Source organism: Salvelinus fontinalis, chromosome 35 (assembly GCF_029448725.1).
Source record: "Salvelinus fontinalis isolate EN_2023a chromosome 35, ASM2944872v1, whole genome shotgun sequence".
NCBI classification, from domain to species: domain Eukaryota; kingdom Metazoa; phylum Chordata; class Actinopteri; order Salmoniformes; family Salmonidae; genus Salvelinus; species Salvelinus fontinalis.
The window spans coordinates 7299229-7322952 of NC_074699.1; the positions used below are offsets into that span (position 1 = coordinate 7299229).

At 40.2% G+C, this 23724-nt stretch overlaps 1 protein-coding gene across 1 annotated transcript in view; it reads right to left on the bottom strand.

The window, feature by feature from the left end:
* The window catches only part of LOC129834116 (triadin-like), a 54768-nt gene extending 31698 nt beyond the window's left edge, over positions 1-23070 (bottom strand). Inside the window, exons 1-7 of the mRNA XM_055898866.1 lie at positions 22370-23070; positions 16820-16888; positions 16341-16484; positions 5809-5910; positions 5492-5572; positions 4198-4281; positions 32-115 (exon numbers count right to left, since the gene is read on the bottom strand). Coding sequence (XP_055754841.1) covers positions 32-115; positions 4198-4281; positions 5492-5572; positions 5809-5910; positions 16341-16484; positions 16820-16888; positions 22370-23042 — 1237 coding nt within the window. The 5' untranslated portion in view covers positions 23043-23070. The remainder of the gene's footprint in view (positions 1-31; positions 116-4197; positions 4282-5491; positions 5573-5808; positions 5911-16340; positions 16485-16819; positions 16889-22369) is intronic.
* Positions 23071-23724: the final 654 nt, after the last annotated feature.

A 23724-nucleotide genomic window follows, 5' to 3' on the forward strand; every position in this document is an offset into this window, starting at 1 on the left:
CTAGTTTTACCTGTCCCGTAATAGCCATTACCTTCTTTATTAACATCAATATGTTCTTTTTTCATGGTGGACTCTTTTGTCTTCACCACCTTGACATGGTTCTTGGATTCATCGTCTGAAAACAAAGGCAATGCAATATTAGATAATGGATTAATTCAGTTTCACATGTCAGTAATTACTTGCTTTTATGCTAAGCCATTGCATGGGTTGTTAGAATACATCCAACTTGGTGCAACATGATACTGTACTCGATAGCAAAGCACTCAGGACATTTAAGAACTGGAACTGAAATTTTGTGTTTAATGTTCTTAAGGGCCATTTCATTCAAAAAAACATTTTGCATTTCTTGGCAGACCACTGTTACGTTGTGTATTATTGTGTATCAGATAACGGGTTCAGTTTATCATGTAAATTACGACGTACATGCATGCAAAGCCATAGGGGGGTTTTGGAGACAAAACATTTAACATTTAACTAAAGTACTGTAATTTATGGTTGGGCCGAGAACAGCTACGTTCTCCAGGGAAGGAGGAGATCCCTTCGGGGATGAAACCCTGCCTAGCACCGGCCAGTCGGCTGTGGAGAGCCGACATGGCAACGAAACTTCCACCAGACCACAGCGGCATCCAGCTACTGGGGTGGAAGAAAAAGAAAAAGTAGGCGGGCGTGGGTTCCCCATTAGCTTATGTAGGTGTTCTACTTGCTTGCTAAGAGTAGCTACTTTGCTCCTGTAGTACTCCGCAAGCAATCAGTTGCTACATTGAAAGTCAACGTGTTTCACATTTTCCCAGAACAAACGTTGGAAACGTTCAATAGCGGCCTCCATTTGAGCCCTCAGAGCCAGCTAGGCTAGCTGGTCTTTCGCGTCTCTTCCCCTATACGGAATCTGTCAGGATCCCTGGACAGATAGCAGCACTCACAGCAATTTAGCCCAACAGAGCCGCAGGATTCAAAATAAAATAAAAGTATATAAAAACATTGTCAGCTTTTAAACCGAGGTCTTTAGTTCAGGTTTCAGTTTCGACGTTTGACAACATCCACATGCGCCGTCATTCACTTACAATAGGAAAAGTGAATGGGAAAATGAGTTTGAAGTTTCCTCACCTGTCTGTGTCTTATTTACCAAAAAATGTACTTTTAGGTGAAAATTGTCAAAAGTCACACTGAAGTCTAACAAAAAAGCCCCCACAACCTTTTTATCATCAATTTCTCTTAGCCAATCATCAGTCATTTGTGTAAGTGCTGTGCTTGTTGAATGTCCTTCCCCATAAGCGTGCTGAGTCTGTTGTCAATTTTTTCACTGTGAAATAGCAGTGCATGTCAGCAGTGTATGTCAGAGCAAAAAAAAGGCAATAGGTCGAAGGAATTGTTCGTAGAGCTCTGAGACAGGATTTTGTCAAGGCACAGATCATGGGAAGGGTACCAAAATATTTCTGCAGCATTGAAGGTCCACAAGAACACTATGGCCTCCATCATTCTTAAATTGAATAAGTTTGGATCCCTCAAGACTCTTCCAAGAGCTGGCCACACGGCCAAACTGAGCAATCGAGGGAGAAGGGCCTTGGTCAGGGAGGTGACCAAGAAGACGATGGTCACTCTGACAGAGCTCTAGAGCTCCTCTGTAGAGATGGGAGAACCTTCCATAAGGACAGATATCTCTGTAGCACTCCACCAAACAGGCCTTTATGGTAGAGTGGCCAGATGGAAGCCACTCCTCAGATAAAGGCACATGACAGCCCGCTTGGACTTTTGCAAAAGGCACATAAAGCACTCTGAGACCATGATAAACAAGATTCTCTGTTCTGATGAAACCAAGATTGGACTCTTTGGACTGAATGCCAAGCGTCACGTCTGGAGGAAGCCTGCACCATCCCTATGGTGAAGCATGGTGGTGGCAGCATCATGCTGTGGGGATGTTTTTCAGCGGAAATCAACTGGGAGACTAGTCAGGATCGAGGCAAAGATGAACATAACAAAGTACAGAGATCCATGACCTCAGACTGGGACGAAGGTTCACCTTCGGGACAAGTCTCTGAATGTCCTTGATTGGCCCAACCAAATCCAGGACTTGAACCTGATCGAACATCTCTGGAGAGACCTGAAAAAAGCTCTGCAGCTACGCTCCCCATCCAACCTGACAGGGCTTGAGAGATTCTGCAGAGAAGAATTGGAGAAACAGATGTGCCAAACTTGTAGCGTCATATCCAAGAAGTCTTATGTAAATGTGATATTTCAGGTTGTTTTATAAATGAAGTTTTAATAAATTAGCAAGCATTTCTAAAAACCTGTTTTTCCTTTGTCATTATGGGGTATTCTGTGTAGATTGATTAGGGAATAAACGATTTGATCCATTTTAGAACAAGACTGTAGCGTAACAAAATGTGAAAAAGTCAAGGGGTCTGAATACTGTATATCGGTATTCAGGCACTGTATATCCTTCCTGTAAGACAAAAAAAATGAAGGCATGGGACGTTGCACAAGCCCTGCGCTTTTAATATGGCTGTGTTCCTATGGGATTTTGTGCATGTTTAGAGCGCCACCATTGGAACGTTATTTGGCTACATTTTATTTCAAACCTACACTTTCAAATGTCTTATTCCCCAACATGGAGAAAATTGGGGGGACCACTCCCAAAATGTAAAAAAACAGAATATTGTGTTTGTAGGAGGGTAGTTTACAATATTATACGTTGTTGATCAAATGCTACCAAAGGGTGTCAGAGTTTAAGAGGATAACTCGTAAATTCCTTATGAGCTTAGTTCAACTGTCGTACCTCATCAGAACCCAAATATAAGCTTGTTTTACTCCAATGTTTGTAAACAAAGTAAATGTAAACAAACACTATATACATTTACATTTACATTTAAGTCATTTAGCAGACGCTCTTATCCAGAGCGACTTACAAATTGGTGCATTCACCTTATGACATCCAGTGGAACAGCCACTTTACAAGGTAGTGCCTCCCGGGTGGGGCAGTGGTCTAATGCACTGCATCGCAGCGTTAGCTGTGCCACCAGAAACTCTGGGTTCGAGCCCAGGCTCTGTCGCAGCCGGCCGCGACCGGGAGGTCCATGGGGCGGCGCACAATTGGCCCAGCGTCGTCCGGGTTAGGGAGGGTTTGGCCGGTAGGGATATCCTTCTCTCATCGCGCACTTGCGACTCCTGTGGCGGGCCAGGCGCAGTGCACGGTGGCACGGTGTTTCCTCCGACACATTGGTGCGGCTGGCTTCCGGGTTGGATGCACGCTGTGTTAAGAAGCAGTGTGGCTTGGTTGGGTTGTGTTTCGGAGGACGCATGGCTCTCGACCTTCGTCTAAGTAACTACTAACAATTGGATACTATGAAATTGGGGAGAGAAAGGGGGTAATTTATTTATTTTTTAAACAAGGTATGGGCGCGGATCAGAAAACCAGTCATATCTAGAGTGACCACCTCATGCAGCGCGACACATCTCCTTTGCATAGAGTTGATGAGGCTGTTGAGGACAAGACACTTGCGGTTTCCATGGAGAACAGACTGTTATAGCGTAACATCAACTGGTCAAAACATGGTTAAAACGATCATTTTGATATCATGGATGGTCAGTCTTTGCATCCTTTGCTCTGTCTATGAATTTGAGAATGGTTACATTGTTTTGTCCTGCTCCCATCAGACGTTTCGGCTCACACAAGCCTTGGCTTGTACAAGGCTACTTGTGTTATGTCTTATAGATCAAATTAAGTTTTACCGGTATAAAGAATACTTTTTATTTGCTGAACCACTAGCATCTTAAAACAACAGTCCTTTCCATTTCTGATATTTACCCACATCACATCAAATCGAATTGTATTGGTCACATACACATGGTTAGCAGATGTTATTGCGAATGCAGCAAAATGCTTGTGCTTCTAGTTCTGACAGTGCAGCAATATCAACAAGTAATCTAACAATTCCACAACAACTACCTAATGCACACAAATCTAAGTAAATCGATGGAATAAGAATATGTACATACTGTATTTATTGTTTACCACCAACAAGAATTTAAACAATCTACAATCTTCAAAAAGGTTAAAACGGTGTATAACATGGACTGTCAGTCCTATGAATATGAATGTCTATGAATTTGAGGGGTAACATCTCCTAATGTTAGGTACCTTATTTTTTTGTTTTTTTCCGAATAACAGACTAGTTTTACCTGTCCCGTAATAGCCATTACCTTCTTTATTAACATCAATATGTTCTTTTTTCATGGTGGACTCTTTTGTCTTCACCACCTTGACATGGTTCTTGGATTCATCGTCTGAAAACAAAGGCAATGCAATATTAGATAATGGATTAATTCAGTTTCACATGTCAGTAATTACTTGCTTTTATGCTAAGCCATTGCATGGGTTGTTAGAATACATCCAACTTGGTGCAACATGATACTGTACTCGATAGCAAAGCACTCAGGACATTTAAGAACTGGAACTGAAATTTTGTGTTTAATGTTCTTAAGGGCCATTTCATTCAAAAAAACATTTTGCATTTCTTGGCAGACCACTGTTACGTTGTGTATTATTGTGTATCAGATAACGGGTTCAGTTTATCATGTAAATTACGACGTACATGCATGCAAAGCCATAGGGGGGTTTTGGAGACAAAACATTTAACATTTAACTAAAGTACTGTAATTTAAAGCAAGAATCCATAGGTCATGGGCTACCCTATGTCGCCCCACTTCTGGTGTAGTGTTTTCACTTTGAACGAAAAAAAGAGGGTTGAGCCATGAGACACCTTGGGCTGGCATTCTGGGCAAGGTGTGTCTTTGCGTTAAATCCAGTATACTCAAATGTCCCTGCTGCCATGGTCCCGGAGCGGAATTGAAAGTCACTTGCAAGCTAGTTAAAGTTATAGCTGCCAGAAACAAACATAGAGCAGACAAAGCAGACAAACTAGTGAACTTGTTTACAAATAAACTGTAGCAGGGACAAAAATAAACAAGCATCGTTCTCGGTTCTTGGATCTCAATCAACTCTACCCCAAAAGAGAAAAATAAGCCGGAAAAGACTGCCACGGCAGCAGGGTCATTCGAGTAGGCAGGATTTAACGCAAATGTTTTTTTTTGCTCCCGAGTGGCGCAGCGTTCTAAGGCACCGCATCTCAGTGCAAGAGATGACACTACAGTCCCTGGTTTGAATCCAGGCTGTATCACATCCGACCATGATTGGGAGTTCAATAGGGCAGTGCACAATTGGCCCAGAGTCATCCGGGTTTGGCCGTCATTGTAAATAAGAATTTGTTCCTAACTGACTTGCCTAGTTAAATAAAGGTTAAATTAAAAAAAAAAAAAAAAAAAACCTTGCACAGAAGGCCAGTCCAAGGCAGCTCAGGGCTCAATGCCCTTGTTTCCGTTTGATGTAAAAACACGACACAAGAAGTCGAGGCAGTCACGACCTGCGCATTCCTGCTTTAAAGGACATGCTCAATGGGGTTACAAAGATATGTAACAAAAAATAACAGTGGCATACCAGATTTCCAAAGAGTTGACTCAACATCCTTCTTTGTCTCCTTCACCTTTTTGTCCAGCTTCTTCTTGGGTTCCACCACAACTTTAATTAAAGCGTGATTGAGTCATGTTAATAAACTTTCCAGTTTCTATCTAGAAATTACAATATTTGTGTCATGTATTGGAGACTAACATAGAATATGTGATATTTTAAATCCAAAGTTACCCAAATATACATAACTCACGTTTGACATTTTACTTTTGACTGTATAAGTTATCACTTAGCCGACAAACCCCACAGATTTGACATTTCACACAAATAAACAAAGTAGGCTATACCGTTCTTGTTGAAAAAGTCATGGATAACTTTCTTCTTCAAATGTTTAGTCTCCTTTTTCACCACTTTCTCCTCTCTGGCAGTCTTCTTTTTGGGCTCTTCTTCTAAATGTAGTGATAACATACATTTTTTAGTAACAATGTCATTGGATCCCTGAAACTTCTCAAGTTAACCTTTTGACACTAGATCATAAAGATTCTATGTAAATGTCATGGGCTCCTGAGTGGCGCAGCGGTCCAAGTGCATCTCAGTGCTAGAGGTGTCACTACAGACACCCTGGTTTGAACCCAGGCTGTATCACAAACGGCTGTGATTGGGAGTCCCATAGGGCGGTGCACAATTGGCCCAGCGTTGTCTGAATTTGGCTGGTGTAGGCTGTCATTGTAAATACGAATTTGTTGTTTAACTGACTTGCCTAGTTAAATAAAGGTTCAATTAAAAAACAGTTATAACATATTGGAGAAAGGGGGGACAACGTTTTTTGTATGCTTTTGCATAGTCACTAGAAAGTTCTTCATAATTTCACTACAATGAAATAGGAACAGAAAGTTGTAATGATATGCAGTTATCTTGCAATTTGTTATTCTACCACTAAGTGTGAGCGGTATAATTGGTATTGAACAACAAAAGTGCTTTACAACAGTTGAAAGGTCATGAAAACACTCAACTTTAATAAAAGACAAATAAAAAATGAATAGCACAAGCTAGCTGTTCATTAGGGGTATGCTTTCTTATTGAAACGTGATTAACATTACAGTGCCTTCAAAGTATTCACACCCCTCGACTTTTTCCACATTTTGTTGTGTTTACAGCCATAAATGTAAAATTGATTACATTTAGATTTCTCTTCACTAGCCTACACACAATATCCCATCATTTCAAAGTGGAATTTTTTACAAATTCATACAAATTTTTTACAAATTCATAAAAAATGAAAAGCTGAAATATCTGGAGTCACTAACTATTAAATCCCGTTGTTATGGCAAGCCTAAATAAATTCAGTAGTAAAAATGTACAAGTCACATTATAAGTTGCATGGACTCGCTCTGTGTGCAATAATAGTGTTGAACATTACTTGTTTATCCCACACATACAATTATCTGTAAGGTCCCTCAGTTTTTCCAGTGCCTCGCAAAAAGGGCACCTATTGGTGGATTGGTTAAAAAACAAGAAAAAAATGACATTGACTATCCCTTTGAGCATAGTGAAGTTATTAATTACACTTTGGATGGTGTATCAATACACTCAATCTCTATAAAGAAACAGGTGTCCTTCCTAACTCAGTTGCCAGAGGGGATGGAAACCGCTCAAGGATTTCATCACGAGGCCAATGATGCCTTTAAAAAAAGTTACAGAGTTTAATGGCTGTGATAGGAGAAAACTAAGGATGGATCAACAACATTGTAATTACACCACAATACTAATTGTGGAGTAATTTACAGAGGGAAAAGAAAAAGAAAATATTCTAAAACATGCATCCTGTTTGCAACAAAGCACTAAAGTAATATTGCAAAAAAAATGTTGTAAAGAAATGAACTTTTTGTCCTGAATACAAAGTTTTTTGTTTGGGGTAAATCCAATTCAAAACATTACTGATTACCATTCCATATTTTCAAGCATAGTGGTGGCTGCATCATGTTATGTGTATTCTTGTAATTGTTAAGGACTGGGGAGTTTTATAGGACAAAAATGAAATGGAGTGGAGCTAAGCACAGGCAAATTCCTAGAGGAAAACCGGGTTCAGTTTGCTTTCCACCAAACACTAGGTGATTAATTCCCCTTTCAGCAAGACAATAACCTAAAACACAAGTTGCTTACCAAGAAGACATTGAATGTTCCTGAGTGACCGAGTTACAGTTTGACATAAATTTGCCTTCTGAAAAGAACAATGGGAAAATGTACAATCCAGGTATGCTAAACTCTTAGAGAATTGCCCAGAAAAGCAGCTGTAATCGGTGCCAACAGACTCAGGGTTATGAATATTTACAGTATGTCAATGAGATATTTCTGTTTTTCATTTTCAATACATTTGTAACATTTTCTGAAAACATGTTTTCACTTTTGTCATTATGGGTTATTGTATGTAGATGGGTGACATTTTTTTTCTTTCTTTCATCCATTTTTAATTCAGGCTGTAACACAACAAAATGTGGAATAATTCAAGGGGTATGAATACTTTCTGAAGGCACTTTTTTGGTACCGGTCCCTGTTTAACTTTGTAAAACTCGACATTGATACTACTCATCGATACGACATTGCTACAACTCACGGAAAATGTCGACTGCAATTGGATAACTTTCTAACAGCATTTCCAGCAGTACATGGCAGCCATCAGGACGAGAGAAAAAAAAAACGGATGCAAGGAAAACAATGTTTCTACTGACAATAGCAGGGCCACAAGTCGTCAAAGTCTTCAACACGTCTGCATTTGCTAATGCAGACGGCTCAACTGGAGGAGAGTGATGTTTTGTTCACTGACACAGCAACAATCAAAGACTTTTGATGTCTTTCCACAGATCTGAAGCTGAAAAGCGCAAACCTGATCTTAAATATCTAGTGATTTGTGACCAGAGTGTAATTTGGTATCGTTGACAATAAAGTCAGCGAAAGGCTACTAAGGTAAACTGAAATGAATCAAGAGGATGCTGTAAAAATATGCCATGCAAGTGATCTAGCTCAGTAGCGCGCAAAGACTTTTGAATGCAGCAGCAGTCAATGAGAAAAGTGGCCGTCAGAGCTGTATCAAAAGGAAAGAAAGGTGGACAACAATGACGGAACAGCAGGAGGAAGGCACATTTAGCTGCAAACCCTTTGGTCTTTAGAATCAGCCAAGGCAACGCTCGATCTTCGGTAAACAATGCACAAAATGTTAAGGAAAAAATCCCTTTGCCAAGCAATGCTTTGCAAAGGGCAAACAGAAAGGAGAAAATGTGACAATGACAGAATGCGCAGCCCTCAGGTAAAGGTCTAATGCAACCGTTTCTATTTCAACAATTAATAATTTCTTGGTAACAATTACTGTGATTGTTTTCAATTAAAATTGCCCAAAAAATAAAATTGCTTCTTAACAAAGAGCAATTTAAGCAAGAATTTTGCTAGGACTGTCTGCGAGTGGTCTGAGTAGTGAGGGGAAAACGGAAAACTAGCTGGTTTGGAACTCTCTTTCTTATGGCCTATTAACCAATTTACTGCCAAAACAGGCTGACATTTCAGGCAGTCTTTAAAAACAGCTCTTACACTAAAAGGGCATGATCATAATTTTCACAATTTCACAGTATTATTCCAACTTCATAATGTGGAAATGTATATAAAACACAGGAAAATCACGTTTTTGACTGCACTGGGCCTGTAGCCCTTTACACTCGTACATGGGTTGAAAATGGCACATTTGGGCACTGATAAATGCCTAAATCGGAACGCAGTGGCTGTATAGTAACATGCTATACTGTATATGACGTCAGAGCTCTGGCTCTGCGTTTCAGAGCGCTGTATAGGTTTTTAACTGACAGCTGTTCTAAACTTGAGGACCTCGCGTGACAAGAAGATGCCCCTATCCCTCCCGCTAATTGGACAACTTTTTGTTGTCTGAGTGAGGGAAATGCTGTAAATTAAGAGGACTCTATGTATTTTGAAATATGAGACGTTGAGGATTATAATATATACTGCTTTGATTTCATAAAAGCAAGCCAAACACCAAATGTGCACTTTACATTTCCATATCATAAAACTCATGTCATGTACACTGTCAATGTTTATGATCACTATGTTTTATGTACAGTTACAAGATGACATGGCGTCATACCCTGAGTTGTTCTGAACAGAATGAGTCTATGACAAACATAGACAACTGAATGCACACATGACTATGCACACAAATTATAATCAACTTCCCTCAATTGCAATGTGAAAACCTAACACTGTAATATCGTGTTTTGTAACTGTTGGCAATAGAACAAGCTTTCAAATGATGCTACCTGTCCCAGATTGCAATTTACAATGGACCGTTTCTGGATTGCGTAAACAACAACAGTAATTGTGTGATGGTATGGATTCAGGGTTGTGTTCCAAACCAAAAAACTACAAGTGTGCTTGCTCTAGTTCCTCAATAGCACAGCTAGGAGAGCTAAATAAAAGCAGCTTATAGTTGAAGCCTCTTCTTTGAGTCATAAAAGTGCATTGAAATTACTTAGGAACTGTGCACACTTTGGAGAGTTTTGTGGCCACTTGGAGACACCAGCTAGTCCTCTCACTGAAACCCTTGTCATTTATTTGTCTCATTTTTATTTTTATTTTATTTCACCTTTATTTAACCAGGTAGGCAAGTTGAGAACAAGTTCTCATTTACAACTGCGACCTGGCCAAGATAAAGCAAAGCAGTTCGACACATACAACAACACAGTTACACATGGAGTAAAACAAACATACAGTCAATAATACAGTATAAAATAAGTCTATATACAATGTGAGCAAATTATGTGAGATAAGGGAGGTAAAAGCAAAAAAAGGCCATGGTGGCGAAGTAAATACAATATAGCAAGTAAAACACTGGAATGGTAGATTTGCAGTGGAAGAATGTGCAAAGTAGAAATAGAAATTATGTGGTGCAAAGGAGCAAAATAAATAAATAAATACAGTAGGGGAAGAGGTAGTTGTTTGGGCTAAATTATAGATGGGCTATGTACAGGTGCAGTAATCTGTGAGCTACTCTGACAGCTGGTGCTTAAAGCTAGTGAGGGAGATAAGTGTTTCCAGTTTCAGATTTTGTTGTTCGTTCCAGTCATTGGCAGCAGAGAACTGGAAGGTTTGTTTGTCTTATGTGTCACCTACCCCACAGGTATATTCTTATCATGTTACTGAATGTATCCACAAATGCGTCAAAAAGTATAGTAACTGTCAAATGCACATGAAATCAACAGTGTAATGTTTGGATTCAGTCTTGAGTCAGGTGAACTGTTGTGTCCTCACCTCTGGTCTAATAATTTTCCCATACTCTCCAAACTGTTCCCTTTCAATTGCTACCATGGTTGTGCATATGCTTTTCATATTCTTTCTGTAAGAAACATTTAAATTTAGCACTATAAACACAGGCCAATTCCCACGAGTGTAAATGGTTAAAGAAAATACTCAACAGACAAAGGTAAATGCAGTATTGGAGGACAAATGGATAGTACCACTACAGGTTAGTGGGACATGAATTTAAACTAGATACTGGGGCTAAAGCAAACTTAATCAAAGCAATGACAGAAATGCTACAGATACACAAAAAGACAGTGCCAATGAAGGCAAATAATGGATAGACCATGACACAAAAGGAATATGCTGACTCCAGGTGGTTGTTAAAGGGAGAGTACACCGTGTCATCTTTGTTGTTCCTGATGGACACGATTCTCTGCTAAGAGACTAACATTACATCACTGGGGCCGAACTCCCTGCCATCCAGGACCTCTAAATTAGGCAGTGTCAGAGGAAGGCCTGAAGAACTCCAGCCACCCAAGCCATAGACTCTTCACTCTGCTATTGTCCAGCAAATTGAACTGGAGCATCAGCTCTCGGACCAACAGGCTCCCAAGCCGTAAGACTGCTAAATAGCCTGATAATTGTTAATTAATGGTTACCCGGACTATCTATGACACAAAAACACACATTCACACACACAAACATACTGACACAACACACACACTTTTACACTAATCATATGCTGGTGTTACTCAGTTCTTTCTTTTATTGTTATTCTTTTATATCCTGAGGCCTAGTCACTTTAACCTTCCTTCATGTACATATCTACCTCACAATACCCCATACACCTGCACATTGATCTGGGACTGGTACTGGTATTATTTTTTTTACTCTGCATCATTGGCAAGGGCTCATAAGCAAGCATTTAACGGTTAGGGTCCACACCCGTTGTATTCAGCGCTTGTGACAAATAACATTTTATTTTATTTGACAAAGCATGTGAGGATCCGGGGCTGGTAAAGAGAGTCTACCTCATCAACTGTTCCAGTGCAGCAGCAGCAGACGCCAACTCTGATGAAATAGTGCCGAGATTCCCAGTGTCTTATCGTTCACCTACAGTAACTCCTCCTTTGAAAGTTGTGTCATACTGCGGCACACCCGTAGGTGCTGCTGCAGCATTCTGTGGCAAGTCATTTAATTATCAGCCATTTCTTCTATTACTGGCAGTTATTGCTAGTATGACCACCAGAGGGCATCTTTGAGAAGCATTTGATAGTATTCCGTAATGGCATTACATAGAATTTAAAACCTTTTTTGTAATAACATAGTATATGGGATTGATTTTAAGAAATTTGGCTAAATTAATTTGATTAATATTATGGTGTTTCCATTCAGAGAAGAATTGTCAGTGTGTAAATTCAGACCGTTTTGCTCTCGGAGCGCACACTGGACGTTCGGGCCGAGGATTCGGGTTGATTTGAACGTTCTGGCCTTACAACGGCAGTCAAGCACCCAAGCTAACGTTGGCTAGCTAATTCCAGATACAAATGAGACCACTCTGACCATATTACTCGCCCTAGCAGAGCTGGTAAGGCCGTTTTTTTTATGTAATCGCAAAAAAACAGGCCTTTTTTAGTGCATTTTTCACCCTGCCAGCTCCTATTAGTTCTATTGAGCACCGTGTCACCAACTCGCCTTCCGATCGTTATATTCCCAGTTTATTGTTCAACGTCACAATGCCTGCTTCACAATTGTTGGCAATGAGACCTGCTCATGTTGTTTTATAGTTGAAATGTATACAACAAAAATAATATTGGAACTCTGCGGTTTCCTATGGGGGAAATATAGGCATGTCTGTCTATTTTACCAAATGTCTCGCAATGTGTATATTTAGATTTTTTTCAAGTCGGGTGTAACCGGTGCAAAATGGCTAGCTAGTTAGCGGGGTGCGCGCTACTAGCGTTTAAAACGACGTCACTCGCTCAGACCTGGAGGTAGTTGCTCCCCTTGCTCTGAAAGGGCTGTGGCTTTTGTGGAGAGATGGGTAACGATGCTTCAAGGGTGGCTGTTGTCTATGTGTGCAGAGGGTCCCCTGTTCGATCCCAGGTAGGGGCGAGGAGAGGGACAGAAGCTAAAACTGTTACGCAGGAACCATTTTAATCAGGAGAATTTGCTCTTTGTAATTATGTAAGTCTGGGCAGCGAGCTCATTTGTCATCGATCGCTAGACCAGAAATATACGTTTTTATTTTTTCCCTACTTTTTCATTACGCAGACATAAGCACAGTTGACACCATCGAGGTGCGGATGTTTACATCCTACACAAGTTGTTTTTTCCAGTTTCGTCCAACGAACAGATTGTAGTGGTAAAATAAAAAGGGATACATATTTTTTTATGGAATTCTAAGCATCACTCTAGTCAGAACAGGCTCTGCGAATGTTTGATTCCATTAATTTGCCATGGGCTGGCGCTTGTGTTCCAGTTTAGCCAACGTTTTTTATGGTGTGCTATGGTGGTACACCGAAGTACGTTCATCTCTAGGAGACAGAACGCATCTCCTTCCTCAGCGGTATGACAGCTGCGTGGTCCCATGGTGTACTATTGTTTGTGCAGATGAATGTGGTACCTTCAGGCATTTGGAAATTACTCCAAAGGATGAACCAGACTTGTGGTGGTCTACAATTTTTTTCCTGAGGTCTTGGCTGATTTCTTTTGATTTTTCCATGATGTCATGCAAAGAGGCACTGGTTTTGAAGGCAGGCCTTGAAATGCATCCACAGGTACACCTCCAATTGACTCAAATGATGTCAATTAGCCTATCAGAAGCTTCAAAAGACATGACATCATTTTTTGTAATTTTCAAAGCTGTTTAAATGCACAGTCAACTTAATGTTGTAAACTTCTGACCCACTGGAATTGTGATTTAGTGAAATAATCTGTCTGTAAACAATTGTTGGAAAAATGACTTGTGTCGTGCACAAAGTAGATGTCCTAACTGACTTGCCAAAACTATAGTTTGTTAACAAGAAATGTGTGGTGTGGTTGAAAAATAAGTTTTAATGACTCCAACCTAAGTGTATGTAAACTTCCGACTTCAACTGTAAGAGCCGAGGTTATATGACTGCGCCATCAACTTGATTATTTAGCAAACATCACTTGCTGCTTATATTCAGTCAACATATATATCTTAATAATATCATGGAATATATATATATTTTTACAGCTTCCAAATGCATAATAAATGATCTAACTTCCCCTTGCGGTGGTCTGGAGCAATGAAGCAGTGGCGCAGGGTAACGTACTAAACCACAAATTACCGCTAAATCCGACACCATAATCTCAAAACTTATAGTTGAGGAAACACTGTACACCCCAATTCTTCTTCTTCCCGGAGAGATATTTATTCCTGTTTGCCCGATGAACTGAGAACCCAACTGGCTGTAAGGACTCAGACTGTATATCCAGTGAGAGCCATGTTTCCGTGAAAAAGAATATGTTACATTCCCTGATGTCTCTTTGGAAGGAACTACTCACCCTGAACTCATCAACTTTATTTTCCAGAGACTGAACATTAGCGAGTAATATACTCGGCAGCGGTGGGTGGTGTGTGCGCCTACTTAATCAGACTAGAAGTCCACTCCGAATACCTCTTCTCTGCCGGCGTTGTTTTGGGTCAGCCTCTAGAATCAGTTCAACTGCCCTGGGGGGTACGAACAAAGGATCAGATTCGGGAAAGTCGTATTCCTGGTCGTAATGCTGGTAATGCTGGTGAGTTACCGCTGCTCTGATATCCAAAAGTGCAAATTTGCCTAGGGGCTAGAAGCACGGCTTCCCAATCTATCGGCGCCATTATTCTATCATAGAATAGTAAAGGCGTCAGGGTCTACGTAGATGTCATCATGTGGGAGTTCACACTACAAGAGCACAACAAAAGGCTGACAAAAGTGTTACGGAGCATACAGCGAAATTGATTGAAACGGAACAGTGTTAGTTTGGCATCAAGGAAATCATAGTCCCTGAATACAGGTTGAATGTTGAAGAGGTAGAGCCAGATGAGACCAAAGTTCATGCCATACTGGACATACCCCAACCCAATGACATGAAAGGGCATCATGGGGATGATCACCTTAGTCTGCAAATTCTTACCAAGCTTGTCATTCAAAACAGCCGGCCTAAGAGAGTTGTTACACAAAACAAATGAGTTTGCATGGACTACAAAACATGAGCAGGAATAGAAAAAGCTCAAAACAACACTTAACTCAGAGCCAGTACTCAACTTTTTCGACCCGATTAAAAATAACAAAGATATCAAAAGACACATGGAAAAATGGCCTTGTCTTGGTTCCACTACAGGTGGAAGGAGAAAATTGAAAGCCAGTAGTCTATGCTTTGAGAACAATGACTGAAACCGAATGTCATTACACCCGGGTAGAAAAGGAATGTCTAGGCATGGTGTTTGGATGTGACAAGTTCCAGAGCTTTGTGTACGGCTTACCTACCGTCACAGCTAAGACCGAGCACAAGCCATCATTGATAGTCACCATCAAAATAACTGAAACGAGATGTCGCCTAATATACACGAGCTCATGATGAAAATACAACTGCAGATGCACTATCCCTAGCACCTGCACTGAGCACAGTGAGTAATGTGATCACTACAGATGATGATATTAATGTTCATGTGAATATGATGGCTGCTTCTCTTCCTGTATCAGACTCTAAATCAAAACAGAGTACAGACGAGAGCAAAAGACACAATGGTGCAGACAGTCAACGCCAACATACATCATAGCTGGCCCATAGGTTTGTGATCACAATACTACCAGATCAGGTCAGAACTCAGTGTTGTAAACAGACTGCTGCTCAGACAAGAGAAAATGCAGACGTTGTGACAGGAACTGCTCGAAAGGATACACTAGGGCCACCTCAGAATCAAAAAATGCGAAAGGAGAGCAAGGGATACAGTCTACTGACCTGAAAGAAACATGGACATTGAGAGAATGATGTGAAACCTGTCAGAAACATTACCACATTTCTCTGGGGAAGTGAAAGATGATACTCGCCAACCTGCCAAAAGCTCCATAGCAAAAGGTTGGTACAGATCTTTTTCAGCTGAATGGCAAAGACTACCTGCCGGTGATTGACTACTATTGTAACTATCCTTAGATGACAATATTCTCAAGCACAGCAGCAAGTAACGTCATAACACACATCCGCTATATATAGTAGCCTATCATGTGGATCATCATGTGCTTGCTATACGTAATGGAAAAGGACATGCATGGCAATGAGATTAACACTGATAGCGTAACATGAAGCTAGGACTGTATGTCCAAGATAGTCTATTTACATATAGGGAACGCTAACTGACAATTATTAATTGACTGACCCTATGGGCCGTTCCTTGTCCAAGGCTTACTTACTTATTAATTCACTGTCCCACAAGCTACTTACGGTATGTTTATTGTGGTTAAGAATAATGTAAATGTAAGGAAGGCTTGATTTTCTATAGATATGTAAATTCCATTATCATTTGGTAGAAGCCATAGAGACAAACAGTACTGCAAGCCTAGCTTACCTTTGGGTCCTGTCTTCTCTGCTTTCTTCACACTGGGCCTTGCCTCAGGCTTTGCTTTCTCCACGGCCTGCTCCTCTTTCTTTTCCGTCTTGTCCTCCAATTTCTTATTTTCTGCCTCTTTCGTGGATTGTGCATCCCTCATCGCTGTAAGTAAAGACATGATCCTGTGAACAAATGCCTCCTTCTCCTTTTCATGTAAAATTAGAGCACAAATCCTGTTGGGTGGTTTCCCGGACACAGATTAAGCCTAGTCCTGGCCTAACCACCAGGACTAGTCCAGGAAACCACCCCACAATGTCCACAGATACAGTAGGTTTTTACTTCATATGCCAGCCAGGGAATTAGGAAATTAAGTTTGGGCTTATTTTGGGGTATTATTGAATTACTAATTACATCAGTACATCAATCCCCCCCAACTGTAAAAAAAAGGACGTAGATAGATTTGAATTGATATAAAAAAAATAAAAAACATGATTTACCTTTAAGGACCACTTCTACCTCTTCTTCTACTTCTTCTCTAGCTTGCCTCTCCTTGGATTGTCTGAGAACTATCACACAAAGAAATATGATATTTTGCAATTGTTCCTAGAAAATTAAAGGTAGTGCATTACAGTGATGGTAATTAGGTAGTTGGGACAGTTAAAGCATGCATTAGTTATATAAAAAAAAATGTAATAACATTTTTCGCAGGTGATATGGTGGGGTGTTGGTAACATGGTGTCATGGTTTTGTGTGACGAGACCGTTAAAAATAAATACTGTTCTTATTGTCATTTTCCCATCATGCAGAACTACTGCACAGAACATCATGCTGAACTACTGCACATCATTTTCTGGTTGTAAACTGGTTTTCTGTAGAAACATATAAAGATGTATATTTCATGATTAGATTAGGAAAGACATCATATTTAGGTTCTTATCAAGTCAGATAGTATTATTTATCTGGTAACTTAGAAGGCGTTAACAAAACCAGTATACAACCTGACCATGACGTCATTTGAAAAGTAACTTTAGAACCTACACTGAGTGTACAAAACATTCAAAATACCTTCCTAATATTGAGCTGAACCCCAGTTTTGGGTAGTACACTATTCTTGATACACACAGGAAACTGTTGAGCGTGAAAAACCCAGCAGTGTTGCAGTTCTTGACACAAACCATGCTGCTGGCAGCTACTATCCATACCCCGTTCAAAGGCACTTAAATCTGTTGTCTTGCCCATTCACCCTCTGAATGGCACACATACACAATCCATGTCTCAATTGTCTCAAGACTTAAAAATCCTTCTTAACCTGTCCCCTTCACTTCATCTACACGGATTGAAGTGGATTTAACAAGTGACATCAGTCTATGACATGTTGTGTACACTCAGTGTATAACCTCAGAGGTCGGTTGAGCACTCTAAATACAAATGCACCATTAGGGACAGTTCAAAATTTCCCCAACGTAAAAAAATATTTTCACATCATAACCTGTTGACAAATATTACGCCTTTTATATATCCATTGTGGGTGGATAAGGTTGTGCATACCTTGCGAGACATATACAGTATATTGATATGGAGCTAATCTATTTACAGGACCTCAAACAAATATATTAACGTCCAGGTTTTTCATGGTTCCTAAACCTACAGCTAGGAGCTTTGTCAAAAGCTTGTGGAGCCCCAGTAACATCCCACATAATGCTTACATGGATTGACCCTTCGTGTAGTCTAGTGGTTAGAGTGTTGGGCCAGTAACTGAAAGGTTGCTAGATTGAATCCTTGAGCTGACAAGGTAAAAATGGTTTGTTCTGCCCCTGAACAAGGTAATTAAACCCACTGTTCCTAGGCTGTCATTGTAAATAAGAATGTGTTCTTAACTGACTTTAAAAAATGAAAAATGTATTTCTAAATGGTATATGGCATTTATGATTCCCTGCTGTGTGTTACATGCTCTACTTTGGGTGTCACTCAAGTATGGAACTGTGAAATGGAGAGGTTGGGGCAAGACCTGAACAGGGATACAATTTGGGAAAATTGGCTAACCCAGCACACCTGCTTATATAACAAAGTTGTGCAACCCCATTTAGACATTTTAAGATGAAGCTGATTCCCACTCCAATCTCTCCATTTGGTGTCACTCGAGAATGGATGTGATGCAGTATGAATGCCATTGGCACATGTTTTGGGAATGTCCTGTTGTGTCCCAGTTCTGGTCACATGTTTCAGATTTTGTCATAAATATTATGGGTTTCCCTGTGAACAAGGACCTGCCTTGATTTTCGATGAATGATTACTTTACATCTGCACTGAACTGGTTCAGAAAATAATAATTTATGTACGGTTAACAGCAAAATATGTTATGAGTTCTGTTATACTCACAGACATCATTCAAACTGTTTTAGAAACTTCAGAGTGTTTTCTATCCAATACTACTAACAATATGCGTATATTTGCATCTGGGCCTGAGTAGCAAGGAGTTTACTCTGGGCATGCTTTTCATCCGAACGTGAAAATTCTGCCCCCTAGCCCAAACAGGTTATACCCAGTATCGAATGCTTGGCTTGACAATCTCTGAATGTCATGAAACTTTTTGGTGTGTTGTAACAGATGTCTCTTACATTCATCAAATGGCCTATGCACAGTTTGGATTGATTGATTTTATTTGTCAGTAAAAAAATACTATATATACAGAAGTATGTGGACAGCCTTTCAACTTAGTGGATGTGTTGTATAAAAGTGTATAAAATCGAGCACACAGCCATGCAATTTCCATAGACAAACATTGTCAGTAGAATGGCCGTACTGAAGAGCTCAATGACATTCAACGTGGCACCATCACAGGATGCCACCTTTCCAACAAATCAGTTCGGCAAATTTCTACCCTGCTAGAGCTACCTTGGTCAACTGTAAGTGCTGTTATTGTGAAGTGGAAACGCTTAGGAGCAACAACGACTCAGGCACGAAGTGGTAGGCCACACAAGCTCATAGAACGGGATAACCGAGGGCTGAAGCACGTAGGGTGTAAAAATTGTCTGTCCTCAGTTGCAACACTCACTGCCTAGTTCCAAACTGCCTCTGAAAGCAACGTCAGCACAAGAACAGTTTGTCAGGAAACTCATGAAATGGGTTTCCTTGGCCGATCCGCCACGCATAAGCCTAAGATCACCATGCGCAATGCCAAGCGTCGCCTGGAGGGGTGTAAACCTCGCCACCATTGGACTGGAGCAGTGGAAACGCATTCTTTGGAGTGATGAATCACGCTTCACCATCTGACGGACGAATCTGGGTTTGGCGGATGCCAGGAGAACGCTACCTGCCCGAATGCATAGTGCCAACTCTAAAGTTTGGTGGAAGAGGAATAATGATCTGGGGCTGTTTTTCATGGTTTGAGCTAGGCCCCTTAGTTCCAGTGAATGGGAATCTTAATGCTACAGCTTAAAATGACATTCTAGACTATTCTGTGCTTCTAACATCTTGGCAACAGTTTGGGGAATGCCCTTTCCCGTTTCAGCATGACAATGTATTTTTTTTCCTTCGATCAGTGTGGAAGAACTTGACTGGCCTGCACAGAGCCCTGACCTCAACCCCATCAAACACCTTTGGGATGAATTGGAACGCCGACTGCAAGCTAGGCCTAATGCCCAATATCAGTGCCCAACCTCAGTAATGCTCGTGGCTGAATGGAAGCAAGTCTCCACAGCAATGTTCCAACATCTAGTGGAAAGCCTTCCCCGAAGAGTGACGGCTGTTGTAGCATCAAAGCGGGGAACAACTCCATATTAATCCCCATGATTTTGAAATTAGATATTCAACGAGCAGGTGTCCACTTATTTTTGGTCAGTGTACATATACACTGAGTGTACAAAACATGGTATTTCCATGACATAGACTGACCAGGTGAATCAAGGTGAAAGCTATGATCCCTTATTGATGTCACTTGTTAAATCCACTTCAATCAGTGTAAATGAAGAGGAGGTGACAGGTTAAAGATGGATTTTTAAGCCTTGAGACAATTGAGACATGGATTGTGTATGTGTGCCATTCAGAGGGTGATTGGGCAAGACCAAATATTTACAGTAAGTTGCTTTGACCTGTGTAGGTGCCAGGGCACACCAGTTTCAGTGTGTCAAGAAGTGCAACGCTGCTGGGTTTTTCATGCTCAACAGTTTCCCGTATGTATCAAGAATGGTCCACCACCCGAAGGACATCCAGCCAACTTAACACAACTGTGGGAAGCATTGGAGTCAACATGGGCCAGCATCCCTGGGAACACATTTGACAACTTGTAGAGGCCACGCCCCCCCGACTAATTGTGGCTGTTCTGAGGAAAAATATTAGGATGTTTGTGCACTAGAGTGTACACACAGTACAACGAGTTTTAAAAGTGCCCGGGATTGCACAGTTAATTCTGGTACTTATTTCCATTGTGGTACTTTTTTTTTTTTTTTTACATAGACACAAAAAATGCTCAATTTCCATTCAATTTGCGACAGATTTTCATGCGAAAATGTAAAAATCTGCACATTTTCCCATCAGAAGATGTATTTCCATCAAATTGAATTGTGGACAAAAGTCTGCGCTTATGTAAATAATTAGTGCACATAAAAACAACTGAGGTTAAATTCCCATGTACCGAATAAAAAAATACAAGTTAAATGGGTTTCCATTGCATATGTGTGGTATGATTGTTAGTTGGCCTATTGCAGATCTGGGCAATTGATCCACCTACCGGGGCGGCAGGTAGCCTAATGGTTAGGTTGTTGGGCCATTAATCGAAAGGTTGCTAGATTGAATCCCTGAGCTGACAAAGTAAAAATCTATTGTTCTGCCCCTGAACAAGGCAGTTAACCCACCGTTCCTAGGCTGTCATTGTAAATAAGAATTTGTTCTTAACTGACTTGCCTAGTTAAAATTAAAAGAGCAAATGTAAACCAGGGGGAAAATGCACTACCCTTCCCTGTGCCCAATAAAAAAAAAAAAACACACAACCCTCCCCAAAGCATCAAAAATAAGTTTGACAACCCTCCCCTATTTTGGACCACCCAAGTAAATTTCTGTCCCTTTCTCAAATGACATTTACTCAAGTAGATGCAAAAGTAGCCCACTTGAGAAAAGTACAAATTCACCCCCAGTGCCTACTTTTATCTCAAAAGTGAATAAATTCGATTTTTTCTTATTGATCTACACAACCGACTTCACATTTTAAAAGTTGAAGAGAAGTTAACACAACAATTGAGCCTTTCCTTCTTAAAATAAACTGTTTAGACAATTCAGAAGCGAGGTTGTTGATTCTGCTCTTCACAAGTCCTCTGTGTCAGTTCCCCAAAATAACACTAGTGCTTACACAGGGAAAATTATGGGAGAGGGACCCAGTCCAGATGGAAGTTTCCACCCTCAGAATGCAGAACAGCACACACACAAGCAGCCCTATTATCTTTTATTTTAATTTTTTACCATGACTTACACAAAGGGTTCCAGAAAGAGACTGTTTTCAACTAACTGTTAATCGATAAATTGTATCTATTTGTCAATTTTTATCATTTGTTTGCCTCACCAAAAAGAGATGGAATAACTGAGGCAGTACGGAAAGTAGATTTTGGACTAAGTCTTGATGGGGCTTAGTTCAATAGGCTCAAGGCTTAGTCCAATATCTACTTTCCATACTGAAATGTATATAATAAGCTTCTGTTCTAATATAAAACGGCTACAGACAAGGAATCAAAGCCACTAACCACTGAAGTCCCCTATATCAGTTGTCCCAAGTCATGCAGGTCATTACAGAATAGAAATGCTAGATGTAGGAGTGCAATTTAGTGAATTGAAAATCATGTAGTGTACAGATGACTCCTCATGAAGGTATTATGTCAAATCGTTAGTCATATTGCAAAGGCCCTAATGTACTACATTGCTGCTAAATAAGAATAAATACTTGTTTTATATAGCTAATAGAAAGATAAATAAGTTATGCTAAACATTCTACAGAAAGTTAAGAAGATAAGTGGTGAAAATACATTTATTAGTATTAATACATTTATTAGTATTAATACCTCTGGCACGTTGAATGTCTTTGTCTTGGTCATCTTTATCCTCGGGCTCCCCATCATCTTGAAGGTGGGCCCTCGATCCCAGTCTTTTAGCCATCTTAAAGGGAATTGGAACATTTATCTTCCTTTTGACACCAGCTTTCTTGCTCTCACTGTTGTTGTTGTTTTCATCATCATCATCATCATCATCATCATCATCATCATCATCATCATCATCATCATCAATGATTTCAGAGTAATCCCCATCAGTATCAGGAAATTGGGCCATTTCTTCAATGTCAGCCACTACATCAAGAACATCAAGCTTTTCAGCTCCGCTGACATCAGTATATTCATCTTCATCAATTGACTGTTTCAACACCTCTTTTTCTTCCTCTTCCTCATTTTTTACATAATCTTCGTGATCTTCATCACCAAGTTCAATACTGGCATTGGATCCCACTTCTCGAAACAACTGTTTTTGGATGAGCACATTTATTTTGGATGTGTATGTCTTGGCTCCAACTGAACTGTCTTCATTGTCAATGTCTTCTCCATCTTCAAAATCTTGATCTTTGACGTCAAAGTCATAAGTATCACCCTCCTCTTCATCTACCTCCAAGTGATGAGCCTTCTCCATCTTCTCTTCTTTCCCCTGCTCCTCGCGGCCATCAACATCGATTTCTTCACCATCCATTGTTTGTTCATGGCCAAGTTCTTCAACGTCTCCATCTACATGTGTGACGTAATGGTAACAAATTAAGGTGTTTTTCAAATATTACATTATTTTCATTAGCAATTTAGGGGCGAGTGGTGGAAGTTGAGCCAATTCTTACATTAAGCATCACTCAGTCAAAAGAAATATATTATTCTTTCTAACAAAGATATCTACAGTGCCTTCGGAAAGTATTTAGACGCCTTGACATTTTCCACATTTTGTTACCCTACAGCCTTATTCTAAAATGTATTAAATCGTTTTTTTTACCTCATCAAACTACACACAATACCCCATAATGACAAAGGAAAAACAAGTTTTTTGAAATTTTTGTTCATTTATGAAAATTTTTAATTAAATATCACAATTACATAAGTATTGAGACCCTTTACTAAGTACTTTTTGAAGCACCTTTGGCAGCTATTACAGCATCGATTCTTCTTGGGTATGACACTACAAGCCTGGCACACCTGTATTTGGACAGTTTCTCCCATTCTTCTCTGCAGATCCTCTCAAGCTATGTCACGTTACTGCACAGCTATTTTCAGGTCTCTCCAGAGATGTTCGATCGGGTTCAAGCCCGGGCTTTGGCTGGGCCACTCAAGGACATTCAGATACTTGGCCCATAGCCTCTACTTCATTGTCTTGGTTTTGTGCTTAGGGT